Here is a 20989-nt window from a genome sequence, read left to right as displayed (position 1 = left end):
ATGACAGAATTTTCATTTTTGGGTGAACTATTCCTTTAAGGATATCTGAATTGTAGTTGCAGTTTATTTGGATTTAAAACCCACATTTGTGGATATCTTAAGCACTTATATTTTGTCTTTTGAAATGCATTCATGTGTATATTGCGTGTTTCAGTAGATAATTTTGAAGACTTTACTTCTGCACATCGCGACTGGGACTTTAAAGAATAGTTTTAGGGATTTCAGCCACTTTAATAATGTTCACATTTTATTAGGCCCTTTAGGATATACAACTCGTAGCACTTAATAAAGCAATATATGATAATACTTAATTTCTAGATATTAAGGCTCATTTAAAAACTTAAGATTTTAATGTATTCAAATTGATGATGACTATGGTTGAAAAGAGGAAATGTGAAAGTGTTACAGATTGGAGATTGAAGTTTATATGTACAGTGTACATGTACTGTATGTAATTGTTTGCTGGGGTCAGTGGGGAGCTGGCCAATCTTGGCTTAGCCACAGTGAGAAGACGGTGCTAAATTAGCATGAGAGGCGTGACCTCCCAAGTGTGCAGTGCCCCTACTGAGTGTTTTCACAGGCACTGCAGTCTACAAGCGGGACCTCCCACCCCCAAAAACTCTAATAAATGTCTTTGCTCGGCAACAATGAACCCCAATATCCTGCTGCTGTGTTTGGAAGAGCGTGTAAGGTTCTGTATATGAGAACGGTTGTAAATGCAATTTTCATTTTGCACAGGATCAGTGAAGTAGGTGGTAATCACACTGTGATCGAATCTGTTTGTCCTTCAGGGATTTGTATGTGCTACACGTGTTAATATTTCATTCAATCTAGTATTTTTTTATTCGTATTTTGATATGTTTGTGCTGGTCAGAGTTTGAGTAATATTTACCAGCTGGCTTTTAAATGTTATTGCTAAATAGAGCTTGCATTTTTACTGTGAATTAGACCATCTAGCATGTCAGTAAAATGTTTCATCTTGAAATTAAGTTTGTTTTTGTCATTTGTAAATTGTTTCAATATTAAAACGCTTTTTTGTGTTTATTACATGTTGTTAGAAAACACAGTATTTAATAAAAGTATATTCAAATACGTTATTTCACATTTTTATTTCATTTTCACGTCTTACTTACTCACCTAAAGGATTATTAGGAACACCTGTTCAATTTCTTATTTATGCAATTATCTAATCAACCAATCACATGGCAGTTGCTTAAATGCATTTAGGGGTGTGGTCCTGGTCAAGACAATCTCCTGAACTCCAAACTGAATGTCAGAATGGGAAAGAAAGGTGATTTAAGCAATTTTGAGTGCGGCATGGTTGTTGGTGCCAGGCGGGCCGGTCTGAGGATTTCACAATCTGCTCAGTTACTGGGATTTTCACGCACAACCATTTCTAGGGTTTACAAAGAATGGTGTGAAAAGGGAAAAACATCCAGTATGTGGCAGTCCTGTGCACGAAAATAACCTGTTGATGCGAGAGGTCAGAGGAGAATGGGCCGACTGATTCAAGCTGATAGAAGAGCAACTTTGACTGAAATAACCACTCGTTACAACCGAGGTATGCAGCAAAGCATTTGTGAAGCCACAACACGCACAACCTTGAGGTGAATGGGCTACAACAGCAGAAGACCCCACCGGGTACCACTCATCTCCACTACAAACAGTGGAATAAAAAAGATTTTCCTTGTTTGTTCATGTAAAATATTCCTTACAAATACAATGTTAGATGACTCTGCACAGTGAGTAATAGTGTATTTAAAATTTTATTGCAAATGATTGTCAAAGGAAAACAGAAAAGTTGGGCGTTACAATGTTATACCCCTTAACATGCTTAATTTACAATAGAGGTAATAGAAGGTCCAGGCAAGATATACACAACCTTTGGTTGCAGAGCTTTTAAATCAGATAATTAAAATAATCATGAAAATATTCTGATTTTTTTTATTTCATGCTTTGTGTCTTAGGTAGAAAACTGTGAACCTTACTAGAAAAGGGGCAAAAAATCTACATTTTGCAGAATAGTGACAAAATCAAAGACAGAAAGTTACAAAAGTTTAGAAAATTATGCTAAAAAATAATATAAAACCGGTCAGAGATTACTGTAAAACACAAGGTATACAATATAACCGGAACTGAACGCACAGAGTAAAATGAAGACAGACAAATTTCTCAATACAAGGTATTTTATGGCTTTGTCTTGACATATTTCAAGTAAGGTATGCCAGGTTTCAAAGGAAGATCTGCGAGGCCACAACAGTTATAGTGCTTGTGTTCTCTCAGCCGTTGATTTTCATAATAAATACAAACTTGTCAAAACGATATCGATTCTTAAGAGCAAAAGATATATTCCTCAGAAACATTATGCCACCTGTCAGCCTTTAAAGTAGTTTCCATCTAAGTATATAGTAGTTTGTTGTTTCAGAGACGACGGGTGATTAAGTGTAAGTAAATAACGTACTATTAAACAGTGTTCATTCTGATAACTTTGCTGCGATCTACTGATATAACCGGACATCAAAATCTCAAGCTTTCTCTTAACATGACCCACATATCTTTTAAACCAAATTCCTGTTTCTTCACTTTGTTAAATATGTATTGCTCACCACACATGCTTCCAAAAGAAATGCATGTGCTTCTGCAGCAAGTTTCTCCAGTGCACAGGGCAGTTTTTAAGACTGTGGTGGTTTACACCAGTGGGAAGGGTCTGTGTTAGCACAGCTTCTGCTAGTCTGAGTCCGAGTCACTGCTGGGTGGTGGACTGCATCCATGAATGGTCTCCCCTAGGGGTGCTAGAGTGCCATCCTTCCTCACTCCCATCGGCCGGATCAGTTCTTTCCTGTGGACACAGTAGTACAGTGCTCAGACGTACAGTAGGCAACCTGAGACTTTGCATGTCTATGATGTGGCATGCAAATAAAGAGAAAGATAGAGAGACAAAGAAATAACCACGCTTCTAGAGCCTTCTATTTTTCACAGAGTTATGCTCCATTTAGAATTGAATTGAATAGCAATGCAAACAACAGAGACTCAATGTCATTGTGTGTTAGTAACACCTTTTAGCGCAATTTCAGTACTTTTTGGTGTTGATTTGGTGTAGCACACGTATTCCTGCATGTTGCACAATTCCGGGTGTCGCATCCGAATGTAGTGTACAATGAAAAGGTAGTTGAGCCTATATACAGTGAGGAAAATAAGTATTTAAACACCCTGCTATTTTACAGCTGTATCATACAAATAAATGGTTAAAAAAACATACATTGTGATTTCTGGATTTTTTTTAGATTATGTCTCTCACAGTGGACATGCACCTACGATGACAATTTCAGACCCCTCCATGTTTTCTAAGTGGAAGAACTTGCAAAATAGCACGGTGTTCAAATACTTATTTTCCTCACTGTACCTTTAAAATATTTAAAAAATAAAACAAAGTGCAATTCATTATGAGAAGACAGTTACACAGTTATAAGCTCTGCAATACAGTGCTTTTCCATAACTTTTTTGTGCAATGTTCATGGTTGAACTATTAACATTTAGCTCTTGCAGTAAACTGCAATTTTTTTTTTAATATTAAAAAAGAAAATATGAGTTAAGTGACTTAAAGGCAAAATACTGGATACAGGATGTGTGCATCTTTTTGAAAATGCATGTTTTATTATATGTCCTCCTAACAAAAAGTAGCAAAATTACATAATAATTAATATATAAATGTTATAACTTATTATTATTTTATAGTTAAAAGTAAAAAATATATAAAAGGTAAAAATAGGGGTAAAAGTTTGGCCCCGCAACATATTTACATTTTTAAAATCTGGTCCTTGAAGAAGAGTAGTTCACTGCCCTACAGTGTGATCAGGATCTGACGTGAAGCGGAGGGTCTTGTATCACACTGAAGGGGCTTATTTTGTGATAACAACCGGCTGCCTGTACATTATCCCGCTTATTACACTGACTTTTTAAATAAGGTAAGAAAAATGAAATACTGATTTGAAATATTTTGAAGACCTTCCGCATGGAAAACCGGTTTACTTTTGGGTTTTAAGATAAGACAACACATTCAAATGTCACGAACATGTCTCGTTTTGATAATTTGTAAATATATAATGTCATATAAATATGTATTTTAATATCATATATTTAATTTCGTGTAATATTAAACTGTACCTTGATTTGCAGCATCTGGGTTACAGTGTGTTATTAGTTTTAAGCGGTTATCTGGGAATAACAAACCTGCAAATGTCGCGACTGGCCAATCAGAATCAAGCATTCCAATGAGCTGTGAAATGATAATCAATAAACTCTGCTTCACATCATGTCATGTGCATCATTTTAAAGGGACACATTGCAATTATTAATATTAATATTATGCAGCGCCTAAAAACAGTCCCCTACTATTGAAAGTAACCAAGGGGACTATTTTCGGGCAGTGCGTAATATCACTACGCCTGCTGCAGCCATGTTACAGCAGCAAAGTTCTTGATTATTACACCAGAAATGAGAGGATAGTTCCTAACCATATCTGCCTACAAAATCACAACTTTAAATTTTCCATCGGTCTTAGTACACAATGTGACTACACAGAAGAGTCAAAGTTTGAAATAGGAAAAATATCGAAACTTTTTGGTTATTTTTTTGTGCGATACTAATGGTCTAATCAGATTCAATGGATTATGCTAAACTACGTTAAAAGTGGTAGCGCCAGACCCAGAGATAAGCTGAATGGATTCCAAAACGGTAAAAATCTAATGTTTAATTCTAGGTTAGGTGGAAAATTAGCATATTTAAAAAAAACTGGAGTGGAGTGGCTTTACTTTTCTCAAAAATGTCTGCATGCCTAAAAAAAGCACCAAAACACAGAATCACGGAAAATATAACCCTAATCTATTCACCCTACAGATTCATTGTGTTCACATCTTGTCAACTTTGTTTTTCAGACGGCCAATTTGTCACCACAATCCACCTGCTCTTTGAAAGAAACCCTTTGTACTGACCATTGTAGGTGCCCACTAAAGAGGCCTGTTGATGTGTACAACATCTTTCTTTGCCTTTACATCTGGTCGCATAAGAGCTCTTGGAATCACAACCGTAAGGACGCCCTTCCAAACCTGCTCCCCAATCCCAGAGCGTCCCTTCCCCCCGGTCCTGCAGTTTAATTACGGGATCAGTGCTCATTCTAATCTCTTCAAAGCCGCGACCGCTTCTCCACGCTAATCCAATTATATCTGCACCGTGTGTCACCAAGATGATTTATAAGAACGTTATCCAATCAAAGCTGGCGAAAATGCTCTTTTGCATTCATTTATGGAATTCAAACACATATAATGATTGAAGGTTTTTCGATCTGTTGCAGTAAATAGCAAACACTATCAATGTATCACAGTAAAAGGAAAGAGTCTTAAAGGGGACATTTCACAATATGTTTTAAGATGTAAAATAAATCTTTGGTGTCCCCAGAGAGCGTATGTGACGTTTTAGCTCAAAATACCTCACAGATAATTTATTATTACATATTAAAATTGCTACTTTGTAGGTTTGAGCAAAAATGTGCCGTTTTTGGGTGTGTCCTTTACAATGCAAATGAGCTGATAATGCAAACACTGATCGCCATAATGGTGGTTTGTTGAATTTAAACTGAATTGTGCTGTAAATTATTTTCTCGCTCTTTCTCTTGGCACTAAATGGCAGTGCCATGGTTACATAGTAGACATTAAGGGGTGGTATTATTATAATAAGATCCCCTTCTGAAATCACAAGGGGAGCCAAATTTCAATGACATACTTTTCACATGCTTCCAGAGAATGGTTTACCAAGACTAAGTTACTGGGTTGATCTTTATCACATTTCCTAGGTTGATAGAAGCACTGGGGACCCAATTATAGGAATTAAACATGAAAAAATACAGATTTTCATAATATGCCCCCTTTAAAAGAACTCTTCATTTGAAAAAATTGGGTGCATATTTTCAACTTCTGCAATCTAAGTTTATAGGTCAGTGCTGCATTGCTAGCCTCAAAAGAACCACTTGACGTCAAATGCACGTCAAGATGAGTAATAACAGAGTAAACAAGAAGTATCACTTGCCAAGAGGAAACCAAGATATTTCCTCAATATTCCTTAACAATACATTACAGACAGATAGCACAAACACAAAAGTAAAAAAAAAATCTCATAAGCAAAATTGGTTATTAAATAAGTTAAATAATTTCAACAGGTTTGCCTGGATAATGCTGCGATCACACTGAATTTTTACGCAGACTCCTACATATAAGTGACCCTGGATCCACAAAATATATCATAAGGGTAATTTTTTTGAAATCACAATTTACACATGAAATAAATGAACTTTCCATTGATGTATGGTTTGTTAGTATAGGACAATATTTGGCCGAGATACAACGATTAAAATATCTGGAACTTGAGTTTGCAAAAATTCTCATAAAAATGGATAAAATCACATTTCAAGTTCAAAGTCCAATAAAAGTCTGTATACAGCAGTTCATATTAATGAAAAGGTTTGTTTTAGTGCTCTGTACTGGCTTAGCACTGTAAGGACCTTGTTGACTGAATGGGGGGGGGGGTTGAAAGGTTTTACACCAAACTTAAATGAAAAAATATATCAAAGTTTGTAGGTGAGTTTCTGGACAATTTTGATTGTGATTTGCTGCATCCACTCACAAAAATAAAGTTTTGATATATTTACTATAGAAAATTTACAAAATATCTTCATGGGACATACTCTTTATTAATATTTTTTTGGCATAAAAGAAAAATCAATCAAATTGACCCATGCCATATATTTTTTGCCTTTTCTGCAAATATACCCGTGCGACTGGTTTTGTGGTCCAGGGTCACAAATAGGCAGCAAACGGATATGATTTCACACACTAAAGTGCTGTTGTTTTATTTACATATCACAGATTCCAACATGCCGTTATTGTTGTCTTTGTTAATATTGCTCAAAATGGGATGGTGTGATACTTTAAAGGGGTGGTTCAATGGTATTTCATGCATTCTGACTTATCAACACAGTTATAGAGTTGTTTCCTCATGCTAAACGTATGCAAAGTGTCAAAAAAGCAGTTGGGCATGTTACAGAGTACTTCTGTGCCGAATGCACTTCGCCAGGGTTCGTACAAGTTTCGGAAAGTTTTTTCGATTATGGGTCCAGCTGACGTTTCAGGGGTTCTATATGTATCACTTCTTTTTATGGCCACTTCCCCCGGAAAACCCCGCCCACCCGTCAGTCAGCGGGATACGCTAGAACACGCAAACATCACATCACGGACACAGCTTTGTTTAATTTCAAAACTCAACAATGGCACGAAGGAAGAAGTGTGTTTTTTGATGTAAGAAGAAGAAAGCCAGCCTTATGGAAACGATGGATATAGTTTATTATCCGGGGTAGCAGCGGAGTTTTGCCTGTGTGTTTGATGCGCTGGATTTCATTGAAAAGTCCCAACCTGGTCACATGTTGCATGGGGTAAGTAAGACTTCTGTCCAGATTAACATCAGAAATGCAGAAACAGCGTGTGTTATGTGAGCTTTAACTTTCAGTTTTTCTTCTATTGGCTGTGACATATCCTGGTCTTCACATGATAAAAATTCCCAAGTCAGACTTTACCAAACTTAAACTTTGAAACATGCCTAAATGCATTTTTTTCACATGAGCTTGCATTTCCAGTCTTCTGCATTTGCATGAGTATAAATTGAAGTTAGTGTGACTGCAAAAGAAGTTATAAAGGGGAATAGAAAATAATAGCTTGGAATGAAAACCAGTGATGTCCTCAGTAATACAGTCAAACGTGTGTGTGTGTGTGTGTGTGTGTGTGTGCGTTTGTGTATACGGGCGGGTGGAGAGTCAGTGCTAATTGGACAGCAAGTCAAACAGCAGACATGGGGTGGGACATTCCTGCATGGACATGATGCGTCTCCCCAGCAGCCACAGTGGAGAGCACCAGTGACTGGTGTCCCTTTTCCCTCCCTCTCCTCACAACACCTCCCATATCCAGATAAAGAGAACCGAGGATCAATTCTAAAGGCAGGAATCTGTCTCACTCGGCACACGCTGCTCATTACGGCAAAAGCAACCTATGGTCGGACAATGCGAGTCCTCTTGTGTTTGCAAACGTTTGCAAAATCTCCCACCATACATACACAGACACACACAACACCTAATTGATCCTGTGTCTCAGGCCACTCATGTCTGAGCACAATGTCCGGCACCTTAGCTGAATACAACGAGCGCCTTATGAAAGGAAAACACGTATATGTATTACAAAACCTCAATGCACCGTACAAAAGAGTCTGAGCCCCTGACCCTGCTGTGTGCGCCAATTAGTTGGTAATTAATGCAGCGGGTTGCGGTGGCCAGTCGGTGCGCATTGACTCCCGTTGAATGCGGAAGCGCAAAGGAAGGCCGGCTGTAAATGAGGCAGAGGCCGACGGTCAAGATTCCTGCCTTAATGAATTGGTTGGTAAGGAGCGCGATGAGAGCAACGCCTTCGCACCTTTCGCCGGTGCATCGCTAGCTGCGCTGATGGTTGTTTAGGAAAAGGTCAACATGAATGTGGCCTTGCGCATACCGAGCCTTTGAGAAGGGTGACGAGAAAACTAACACAATGCTTTTTTTACCATCATCTATCATAGGAGGGACTTGTGAGCTGGTTTAAACAAGTCGATGAAAAACAGAAAAAGCAATTAACCGTGATATTACTATGGCAATGTTTAAAAAAAATAATAATTAGGCATGCGTTTAAAGGATATTACAACTTCATTTCATATCTTGACTGTATAAACTTCTTACTTAACCAAACAGCAAATAAAGTCTCACCTTGATAATTCATCGATCATATGTACAAGTCTCTGAGCTTCATACTCTTTCTGTTCTTCTGTCATCTCTTCCATGGGGTTTGGCATTGGGTGCTCTATGTGACCTGTGATGGGATTAATGCTGAAAAACACAACATTAAAACATTAAGAATCCCTTCTGCTCTTCTGCAAAATGAAAGAAGATAACTGTAGCTATGAAGTGCACTTACAATGGTTTGGCTGACTTGTACTCTTCGGTGTCGGAGTCTTCATCAGATGAGTACTCCGTCTCACCCCTGCCTCCAGCCAGCAGCCCTCGTGCCATCAGCAGCCCTGCGGCGTTGCCATAACCCGTGTACTTCAACAGATTATCCACTGCACCAGAAGATAAACAGTTACGATTCATTTAAATTCAATTCCTGCAATTTATAAACTATAAAGTCACACAAACTATTTGAAAGAATACACTCACCACTCTCTTTACAGAGCACAAACAAGAACTCAGCAGCGCCCTGTTTCACTGCCATGTCTATATGCGTCATGAGACGCACCAGTTTGTTCCGAACCGTGCAGCCGATTTCTGGTCTTTCCTTCACATCCTTTAGAGGTGGCAACACCTGTGTATAGCAAAGCAAGGTGTCACGTTCAATAAGCAACTAAAGTCATAGAAAGCTGCAGGGATAAGGCATTTTTGTAGGCAAACCTGAAAAACAAATTAGCATTTTAACACTTCTGGTTCTTTTAACTCTTTCCATATCAGCCTTTTTTTATTAGCCCGTCAGCATAATTGGGTATTTTCACAAAATGCCATCCAAAACAATTTTCTTCTATAAATATATAAACATTCAAATAAATCAAATGAAAGAGCAGACTCTCTAAACTCTTAAATATGGGTAGGTTTCTTCAAAAATACCAAATTTTGAGCAAAAAGCTGAAATAATTGCATTTTTGTAAAGGAATTTTGTTAAAGATCAGATTCAGAATGATTATGAAAACATACACTGAGTTTAAAATTAATTCAATTAGTTTTTGCTTCGGTTTTTTATAAATTGGATATGAAAGTGGATAAGAGCGGAATTACACATTACCATAAAAACTCGCCAGGAAAGCGTCATTGACAGGGAAATGTTTTCTCTTAATTTGACGAGATAACTTGACGATTTCACCACTAGAGGTCGCATTTTTAAAACAATAACAAAGGCAAAGCTTAAAGGTGCTCTAAGCAAATTCACACGTTTTAGGCTATAAAACATTTTTTTTGTTTTATACGTTAAACATCTCCTCACTATTCGCTAGCTGCTGTCCTCTAAACACACTATAAAAAACCGTGGTCTCTGCAGACAGCCCAGGTTTCGCAAACTGCAACAAAAACAGAGTGGTCAAACCTACCACCACGAAACATAACAAACGTGTTCAAGCCAATAAACGACAAGAAGGATTTGGGAGTGGGGGTTGGGCATGTTCATGACTCGTTCAGAAAGCACAGAAGGGAGGGGGAGGAGTCAGCTACGCTCAGTTTAGTTTGACAACACTTCGAACGTCAACAGGAATGGACGTCACACATATTGCTTAGAGTGCCTTTAATGAAAATTGGAGAGGTTGTTTTCACCATCAAGAGACTTACAGAATTCGCTAATCATGTTTACGGATGAGGTTATGAATATATTTTTTAATACCTGTACATTTGCTTTCTGATTTAATCGCATTATTTTATGTCACTTCCGCATTTGTCCAATCGTAGTTTCGACCAGCTAAAACCAAGGATAACGCCATTAAAAAAATACTTAAAAATCCTTGGGAACTTTTTGAAAACTTTTTGAAATATATCACACAGTGCAAGTGATTTTGGGATATTTCATTACAAAAATATTACATATTGTGGCTTTAAATAAGATCTTAGGGTATCAACAATATAAAACACATTAGTAATACGCTAACTCGTGATTTTTATAAGTGTCTTAAACAGGGCGGTTGCTAACAAGTTGCAAAATTGGACTACAGACATTGTCAGGAACTACATCATTACGTATGAAAATCTCAAAAAGAATGCAACATTGGCACAATTCCCAAAAAAGATTAATCCAAAGAGTATTTTCTTATCAGGGAATATGCTTTTAAATCTTTTTAATAAAATTGAACTTTTTTAGTTTTTGAGTTGTCGGACGCTTGGTGGTGATGATGTTGGAGTTGAGCGGCCCGTGGTGTAGTTCACTTATGGCATAAGGTATATCTTGATTGACAAAACGTCTAAGTATCATGACTTTTGTTAATCGAGAGCTTACTTTTTGTAATAATCTAAAAGCCTATTGAAAATCAAATTGAATTTTTGCTAAGAAAATCCATTTAAAGCTTACTTCTGGGTTGGCCAACAAAAATCCCTGCAGCTCTCTTTACTGCACAACTAAAGCACTAGCAAAGAAGCTAAACCCTAGAAGTAGTTCTTAGGTTAGTGAATCGCACTTAGCATGAACTCAACCCTGCACCTGGGTCTTGAGGTATCTTCGGATTTCCCTGTGGTATCTGGAACCCTCAGTCATCAAATTCAGAACGGGTGTCAGGCCTTCTATGAAGTTGGACCCCTGTGTAAATAAATACACATTGCATTAATGCAACAACAAACCATTCAGGAGAAGTAGAGATGCACCAATATAAAATTTTTCGACCAATACTGATAGCTGGTATCGATTCAATGTGATATCTACTGATGCCTATAGTTTGGTGGGTATATTAACTTGCATTAACTAAACTCTGAAGATTAAATTTTCTGAATGTTATTAATTTATATGACCATTAATAATGAACATTAAACTAGTGATTTTTCTTCACTTTTTTTATAAACCATTTCTATACAAAAATTCAAAATTAATTTCATTTTCCTTTTCTATTTTGATTGACAGGATATATCGGCTATGACTATCAGCTGTCCGATAGTGTGAAAATTACTTTTATCGACGATACCAATTATTGTCCAATATATTGGTGCATTTTTAGTTGCAAGTGTTCTTCTGAATTCAACTACCTTGTCAATCCTCTTCTCCATAAAATCTAGCAGCACCTGCACTGCGTCCATGTTTTTCCCACCATACTTTTCCAGCCCACCTTGGACAGGGACGTCGATGAGAACATCCAGACATTGGACTGGAAGGTTACTTAGGAGATTTATGGCATGACTGTGAGAAATAACAAATAAAGATTTTAGTCCACAAAATGATGAAAACATACCATGCAACTCTTAAAATTATGTTGGAGTTAACCTAGCTAGAAAGATGGTTTTCCCCTATACTTGAATTGTATGTCCAGCTGTGTCACAAAAGCAACAGCCTATGACGTGGCAGCACCCCATGTAAATAGCTTGTAAATATTTGCATGCTGCTTTCAAATACATTTAACCATCTTCTCTGACGTAAAAGAGCATTAAACTCGTATCACATTCTAGGAATGCGAAACATGAACAGGCATTCTGAAATTCGCAGAGAAAGTAAACCTTCATTTGAATAACAATGGGGCATCTACTGACCGAGACTGGTTCAGCACATTCAGTGCACTTTGTTAATGGGGGAGCATAGAGTTAGTCATTTTGGAGAGCTGTAGAACGCATTGAGAGAAGGTAGCATTCCACAAATGTGAAAGGGCTGGTGACTGCATCACTATGAACACAATGAGTCGAGCCCAAATAAACGGGGGGGGAGTTTCAGAATGCGTTGAGCTGTCTCGACAAGGCAAAGGGGTGTGTCATTAATCACTCAGACATATCGCCATTAACATTCACCTCACTTGCATTTCATTTGCTTTCTGGCTCACTGCAACCTTTACTTTTTACACTATAAGTGACCCAGTCCTTGAAAACCCAACTATAGTCATTTTTTATGTTTTACTGTTTTCTACATAAAATTGTAAAGAAAGTTCTGTGAAAATATAACCTTGATATATTAAAAATCGACTGAGTAAGATCATGTCAAAGATTGAAACTTTGTAAAATCAAACTTGATTCTCCTAATCTAAATATTAGATTAGAGACTTTAACCTGGATTTCAGACTGGGTCACATATTTTAAAGCAGGGGTGGGGAACCCTGGTCCTGGAGGGCCATTGTCCTGAAGAGTTTAGTTCCAACCCTAATTAAACACACCTGAAAAATCTAATTCAAGTCTTCAAGATCACTTGGAAATTAAATTCAGGTGTGTTTGATTAGGGTTGGAACTAAACTCTGCAGGACAGTGGCCCTCCAGGACCCAGGGTTCCCCACTCCTGTTTTAAAGCATGTGCAAGGTGGGTTTTGAGAAAGCTAAAATTAAACGTAGGTCTACTAGTAAACATAGCTTCCTAGCAGGATTTAGTTGTGTGATCTGTACCTGTGAGCCTCCTCCGTTTTATCTTCTGAATGTGTCTTCAGCATCAGGAGATGACGCGTGATACCTACAATTAGCCGAAGCTGATGCTCATTATCCTATCAAACAAAAAAATAAACCGCTGTCAGTATTAAGACATTAGCCTTGCAATGTCAGCACAATAGTGACAATAGTGGAGAAATACGGATATCTTTTAAAAACAACTACTGCTGGTAGCATGAAAAACAACTGTTGATATCAAGGTGACGCTGATCATATAGAAACCAAGACAAGGAAATCAAGAATACTTAAAGGAACAGTATGTAAGAAATTTATATCAATTAATTTTAAAATGGCTCTGATATGTCACTAGACATTAAGAAATCATTTTCATTTCAAATACTTGTATCACTGACAACAGTGGTCTGGGCAGGATATTGTCATTTAAAAAGTGGAGTTGCAGCCCTCAACTGATGTTTATGTTGTCATTTTGTGTATTGGCAACCAGTTGTGTGATTGCAATACCAGTTTTGGCCACAATCCTACATAGGTTCCTTTAACATTACTTCAATGATCATTCACTGGACAAAGGAATGTGCACTTACATGGTTTCATCTACATCTGCAGAACTGACTAATAGTGTGGTGTGGGTGGTTACCAGGGCATTGCTCTTCAAAGAGTTTGTTTGTTCATTCTTTATGCCATTCCAGCTCCTATGGCTATATTCATGGCGAAGACTGGTTAATCTATACCAAGGGGTCACCTTCCCATTTCTATCGTGAAGCCAACATGGAAGTGACTTAAACTGCAATTCATCAAATTATTTTTTAACTTTAAAGTGTGTAATTTTTAAAAGGATCTCTTGACAGAAATGATAAATAATATACAAAACTATATTATCAGGGGTGTATAAAGATATTTTTATAATGAACTGTTATGTTTTTATTACCTTAGAATTAGATGTTTTTATCTACATACACAGAGGGTCCCCATACATGGAAGTCGCCATTTTGTGCCGCCATGTTTCTACAGAAGCCCTTAACGGACAAACTTTTTTTACTAAGTTGTCTCCGTTGATGACATGTTTTTCTGGTGGCGGCTACCATAGCTTCTTTATGTGTTTCAAAAGCGAGGGGTGAGCAGTGGACTGAGCCGTTGGTTGCAATTCGCAACCTCACCACTAGATGCCGTTAAAATTTACACACTGGACCTTTAAAAGTTCATGCTCTCACACCACCAATATGTTTGAATAAATAAATAAAACAATTGGACAATGTTTTTCAATATTAATCATATTTAGAGGTTGCTCAAGACCTTTGAAGTTTAACACATTTGGGTATGTTGTGATACTTTGTGCTAGCATGTATAATTGTTTAATAATATATACTTATGGCAGCAATGGACTTATTTGACCATGCTCCATGCAGTTAAAACTCCTGTTTTAGTTGTGATGTGTCTTTCAAAGCAAGAAAGTTTCAATGTGAATGAAGCACAATAGACAATTTACAATGGCTGAAGCAACACGAAGCAAGTCCGCTATATGGTTACTCAGATCAGAAGAGATTGAAATAACTTAAAGTTTCCCTCAAAGCAGCAAGTTTTATGTGTATTGTGAGTTTTTAAATGGTACAGTTTTTGCAAAAATATGTGATTTCGGAAAAATACTCAAAGGTTTTGAGCAACCTCTAGATATTGTACTAGGAACAATAAAATGTTTTGCACAGTGTGTTTTTATTGATAGCCTAACACATTTAGGGGGTGAGAGTTGAACATTTCAAAAAAAAACATTTGACCCAATATAAGGACCACCCTACTGGCCACTGGAGGCTGGGGCCAAAACGGAGGCAATCCCCATAGACCCCCATGTTAAAATGCACAACTTTACAGCAGAAATAAATTTGTTTACAGCCCGGTACAAAAAGTGTTTTTGGTCTATATAGCTAATTTTGCCCTTAATGACAACTGTGATGGGGGTGAATTATTTAGTTCTCATTCATTTAAATTATATTTAGCTCTGCATAATTAAGGGCGTGGCCCCTTAAGTGAACTGCCACTGCTGTCACTACCGTAGTGCTACGCAGGCGTTGTTACAGCAACCAGTCATCTCAGCTTCACTCATGTCCCGTCTCTTTACTTATTTTTCGCTTTAAAAAAGCTCTTCAGAAACCTATCGGGTGATGTCGTCATGGATCCTACGTCCATATTTATTTACAGTCTATGATTCATACACAAGTTAATCTACACACGTTGGGGGGTAGTGGCAATTTGGCATCTCCAATTTACCTGATCTACGTGTTTTTTGGAAAAAACTGGAGTAAACGCACATTTACACACGGAGAACATACAAACTCTACACAGAAAGTCCACCTGACCTAGCCGGGGCTCGAACCGAGGACCTTCTTGCTGTGAGGCAACAGTGGTATCAAGGGTGAATTGGTTGTTTGCGTAGGTATTTGATAGGGGTTGTTTTAGCTGGCAGCCAGCTTAACCAAGTTAAATCGGCCCCAGGGGTCTCATTTATAAATCTCTGCGTAGGATCCTTACTAAAAGTCTATGTACGCATTAAAAGCCAAAAATGGCATACTTAAAATACAAAGCAATGTGTCCTTTATACATCACAGATCACCGGCAAGTGTGCGTACATGAATCATCCTCAGATCCCATCCTGCAAGCCCATTCTCCCAACAAGTTAGTTTTTTTATAGATCACAACCTTTGCTTGGCGAACGCAAGCTTTATAAATGAGACCCCAGATGTTTATATAACACCTTTCACACAGCTTCCAGAAAATTGTCAACTGCCAGAGGGCCTTCTGCATGAACACAAACACATCCCGGATTTGATCCCACCAGGATCGGTCCCAGAATGGGGACCTAGTAACATTGCTGGGATCAGTCCCGGAATGACCCCTGTGTGAACAAAAGGCATGAAAAATTCTGTAGGGGGGGGGGTGACGTAGTAATGATGCATCTTTGACCAGGGGTTTTAAATGCAGATTAACATACGCAACAAAAAAATTCTGCAAACTGGAATGAAGCAGAGATAAGGGAGCTCCTCCCCATTCGCGCTAAACCTGATAGCGTTCGGCAGCTTAATGGAACCGTACGCAATGCGGTAGTTTATGAAAAAATGCATGAGCGTAGTTTCTAGAAAGAGAAAACTTTATGTTACACGTTACGTTATTACGGGATCTTTACGGGATGTGTGTGAATGCACAAGCAGATTCCAGAATCTCACTTCCAGTGTGAACCGACCAAAATCAAAACTGCATATTTTCCGGAATCAACAGGGTGAATAAAAAAATAGTGGCTGAAATGATGCAGAGACAAGGACTCCTGCCAAAAGCTTATAACACTATAAGCTCAGCAGTATGATAAAACTAAACATACAACCGGATTGAAGAAAAACAGGCTCTTTCCTTTATACCAGCCCTAAAACACATTGTGCTATAGGGGCAAGAGCAGTGATTTAATTCAGCTTCAATTATTTAACAACAGTATACAAGTCAAGTGAAGACTTAATGTCCATCTCAGCTTTCTTTTTTGCTTAGTAGACAGCAGATTTAGTTTTAAATTAAAAAAATTAAATAACTGTAAATATTATTCATCAACATAGCTTTGCTGTTCAATAAAAACTGTTGCTCATGCTCACCTCATCACTGGATTCATACATAGTGATGTTGAAGAGAGCTTTAAGGGCTTCCATGGCACGGTCATTGTTCTCTGTAGAAATGGGCAGGGCATCTGGGTCAGGAGGCGCGACTTCATACGGTCCTACCCAGTGCACGTCAAGGGTGCGTTCCAGCACATCAGTAAGCAGCCTCAACGCACCCACCTCTTTCCTCAATTTGCTACGAACTTCCATCCGGAAGGCGGAGAGCAAAAACACCAGCCGAAGGGAGAACAAGCCCACCTCGTGTTGAGAGGAGCTAACCGAATGCAAGCGGGCACACAGGCCCTCTGCCAGTTGTACGTCAGCTCCAACCTGCTGAGCGGCAACGCTGTTGTACACCACATTACACAGGCACTTAAGAGCCTCCACCACAACCCTTTCCTCCTCTCCTGACTGTGTTTCCTCGAATGTCTTTCCGTCATCCCCCAAAGCACGAATCCGGGCCAGCCCAGCTAGGGTGAGAATGCCTTCCTGGGTGGCTACAGGTCCCAGAACACGCTTGTCTCTGGACAGGATACGCATGGTCTCCAAGCAGGTGCTTTGGCAAAGTGGTCGAGTTGACCGACGGAGAACTGTTAGCAGTCCCTGACATAACTTCTGCAGAGGCAAACACACATCATTTAGGTTAGGGGAGAACAGAGATGAAAGTAAAAAAACTATATTCTCAAAACCCGACTACATGTGTATTACAAATTATGACAGCATCTTTAGCATGCAACCCTTGACTGAGCTGACAAATATCGCATTTATCCGTCACTGTTTCCCACGTGTAGGTCCAGAATTTCTTTCAAATTAACGCGTTGTGTTTCTTGTTTCATGTACAGTACTGATCAATCTACAGGTAATTTAGTGCTGTAACACATCCTGCAGTTTTTCAAAATAAAAGTAAATCGGGTTTAAATGTCAGGAGTTCCTGTCGGGACGAAAGTAACATTTGTTACTTTTGTACGGCTGCTAATACTGTTGCATTATGTTGAGAATTAATTTAATTTAATTTAATTTAATTTAATTTAATTTAATTTAATTTAATTTAATTTAATTTAATTTAATTTAATTTAATTTAATTTAATTTAATTTAATTTAATTTAATTTAATTTAAAATTTTCATAGCGTTCAAACTGTTTAATTTTTTCAGGTTGCTTTTAAAAATTTTATGAAAATACGAATTCAATTATTTTTTGCGAAGATAAACGACAAAATACTTTTGCAGTTACATAGTATCAAGGTTATAGTCACGTATATTTACTAAAAACTTGTTTTACAAAAATCTATCTTGTTCTGTTGTGTTACTTTTGACCCACCTGATGTAACTTTTGTCCCAGCTGACAGGGTCAAATGTAACAATGTGCTACTTATGTTCAAAGTAAAATTATACTGAAGTCGTTTTACATTTGTTCAAAATTCCACCTGGAAGATTATTTCTATAGCGCTTTTTATCATTTTGTATTTACCTTGCAATAAATACATATTAGTTAAGAAAGACATAGTACATAGAAATATAGAAAAAAACCAAAGATGTAAAAAAATATATATAGAATACATCATATTATCACAAGTAACACACCAAAAGAAACAGACCAATGTTCAATAAATCTCTAATATGAAATAATGTATCTCACACTAAACTAAATTGTATTGAAAACAAGTAAAGTCATTTGTGGTGAGATATGATACACAAAAATAGGTCACAAAAATATTACTCACAATTCGTGCATCCTCCTCTTCACGGTCAAAGGCAAACGTGTGGCTGTTCTGCAATGAAAAGTAAACTTTCTTAAACAATATGAATAAGTCATAAACAAATATAGTACCATTATGCTAGTAAGACCATTTAAAATGTTAACTAAAAGCAGTACATACACATTTGATTTGAGAGATTTTAGTATGCAGCAAATAATAATAATATGGTTTTAAAGTACACTGAATCACAATGGCTATAACTTAACTAAAAATAAATGTATCTGCATGAATTGCAAAATTTATGCACGCATTTTCATAAATAAACTGATAATACAAATGAAAAAAATATGGAGCACCTTGCCATAAGGCAAAAGTGATAACCAAGTGCCTTGGGAAACAAATCAAACAAATTTTGATGACCTTAATCCTATTCAGAACTTGTGATCAATTCTCAAGAGGTGTGTGTACAACAGTGTTGGGGTAACGCATTACAAGTAACGCACATTACGTAATAATATTACTTTTCTGAAGTAACGAGTAAAGTAATGCATTACTTTATAAATGTACACATTCATATTTTAGTTACTTTTTTTTAAGTAATGTGAGTTACTTTTCAGTTTAATTAATTCAATTTAAAAATAAAATAATGTACTGAATTAAACTGAACATATTAACGTAGAATTACGCACTCTATGCACCTAAGTGGGAACAGTTTGATTCAAAAACGAAGATGGCAGGCCAGAGCTTGACATTTTTGCGATCATAAAAAACACCTGCAAGGACTGCATAGATATGTACACTAGATGTCGCCTTGGCTACGGCAGTTCGTTGGACCGAATGCGTCAACTAGAGCCGCCATCTTGAAACAGGGGAATCCCGCATCAGCGTCATTGTGGGCAATGGAGTAACCAAAATAAAATCACCATAAATCGTCATGAACGCGATTTTCTTGGTTTTCTTTTGGTTCGTTTCAACAGTCAGACATGTATTAAGCATTTAGTACAGGAAAAATAAAAGTTTTGATTTTATGAAAATTTACTTTTTCTAACTATAATGCATAGTGCTAGTAGCCCTAACATCCATAAGCAGCACAAAAGTCCGGCATCGTTCATGAATTCGAAGAAAAGGCGGAGATAGCAGCTTTACATAGATACTTCCTATGACAAGACCCCTGTTCTAAGATGGCGGCGGTTTTGACGCATGCTCAGAGCCCCAAGGCGACATCTAGTGTATATATCTATGCAAGGACTGAAAGAAATCAAGCCTCAGCCAAGTAAGAAAAAGTAACTTAAAAGTAACGTAAGCATTACTTTCCATGAAAAGTAACTAAGTAACGCAGTTAGTTACTTTTTGGGGGAGTAACTTAATATTGTAATGCATTACTTTTAAAAGTAACTTTCCCCAACACAAACAAAAACCAACAAATTCTAATAAACTCCAAGCATTGATTATGCACGAATTAGGTGCCCTCAGTCAAGATGTTGCCCAGAATATGATTGACAGCAAACGTGTGTAAACACTGCAAATATTATTATACTTAATGTAATTGCCAATAAAAACCTTTGACACTTATACAATGAAATGCTTGTAATTATACTTCAGTATACTATAATTACAACTGACAAAATATCTAAAAAATAATATCTGTGTCACTCTCCAAAACTAATTTTTTTCCAGCAATGGTTTCTTACGTTATTTGTGACAATACTTCTGACACCTGTCATTAGATTTGCTACTTCTGCTTCCTGCTCCTTTTCTAAGTTAAAGCGTATAAATCGGGTGTCCATTTCAACTTAATAATCAGTTTCCTCCTGATTGTAACACATAACTTATTCAAAATAGGCAAATATCACACATTTATGTAAAAACAGTTACGTTTTGTGTGAAATAACCGGTTGTTTGTTTGTATGATGGCTAACAGCTGGATGATGCTAGCTTTCTGTCCAAGGATAAATGGACGAATGCTTCGCCCCTCTATCCATTAAATGTATACGAAAACGCGTTTAATAGCTCACAGACCAAGAATTTTACCACTAAACCATCGCATTTTTAGTAAGTTAAGTCCACACAGCGCGTGTGTTTAGGTTACCAGGAGGCTAACTCGCTAACATTTTCACTGCTAGCGCGCACATAACCAAACAACATCAGATAGCCAGTGTGCTAACTGCATGAAACTCTCAGTCTTTACCTCTGTGTTATACTCCTGCAAAAGCTTTTCAACTCTTGTATCATCTCCACCGTCGATCTCTGACAGAATAACGCTTAAACTCATCTTCGTATGTCGTTTTTGCTCGGGATCGCCAAGTTAAACTGACAGTCCTTCTTATAACAACAACGACCAGGATGGGTCACACAACACACCTCCTGTTTCTCCCTTACATCTCTTTAACTTTTAGTTTCACTCGTCAAACGTCACATTTACGACCACACGGTATTTTTTTTTTCAAAACTCCCCAAGCTACATATCACGTCATTTATCTACGATCCTCTTCATAAACACCCG

The 20989-nt window shown here is 37.5% G+C and overlaps 1 protein-coding gene across 1 annotated transcript; it reads right to left on the bottom strand.

The window, feature by feature from the left end:
• Positions 1-1747: 1747 nt before the first annotated feature.
• On the bottom strand, positions 1748-20976 carry ric8b (RIC8 guanine nucleotide exchange factor B). The gene is made up of 10 exons (XM_055173825.2): positions 20675-20976; positions 18511-18558; positions 16786-17403; positions 13160-13254; positions 11828-11978; positions 11292-11387; positions 9281-9425; positions 9039-9183; positions 8831-8950; positions 1748-2839 (listed from the first exon to the last, which is right to left on the bottom strand). Exons 1-10 carry the CDS (start codon positions 20756-20758, stop codon positions 2728-2730), a joined length of 1614 nt encoding a protein of 537 aa, XP_055029800.2. The 5' UTR covers positions 20759-20976; the 3' UTR covers positions 1748-2727.
• Between the last annotated feature and the right edge of the window lie 13 nt (positions 20977-20989).

This window comes from Misgurnus anguillicaudatus, chromosome 15, assembly GCF_027580225.2.
Source record: "Misgurnus anguillicaudatus chromosome 15, ASM2758022v2, whole genome shotgun sequence".
Classification (NCBI taxonomy): domain Eukaryota; kingdom Metazoa; phylum Chordata; class Actinopteri; order Cypriniformes; family Cobitidae; genus Misgurnus; species Misgurnus anguillicaudatus.
Note: the sequence above shows the minus strand (reverse complement) of the source record. Positions and strands in the feature narration are given on the sequence as shown.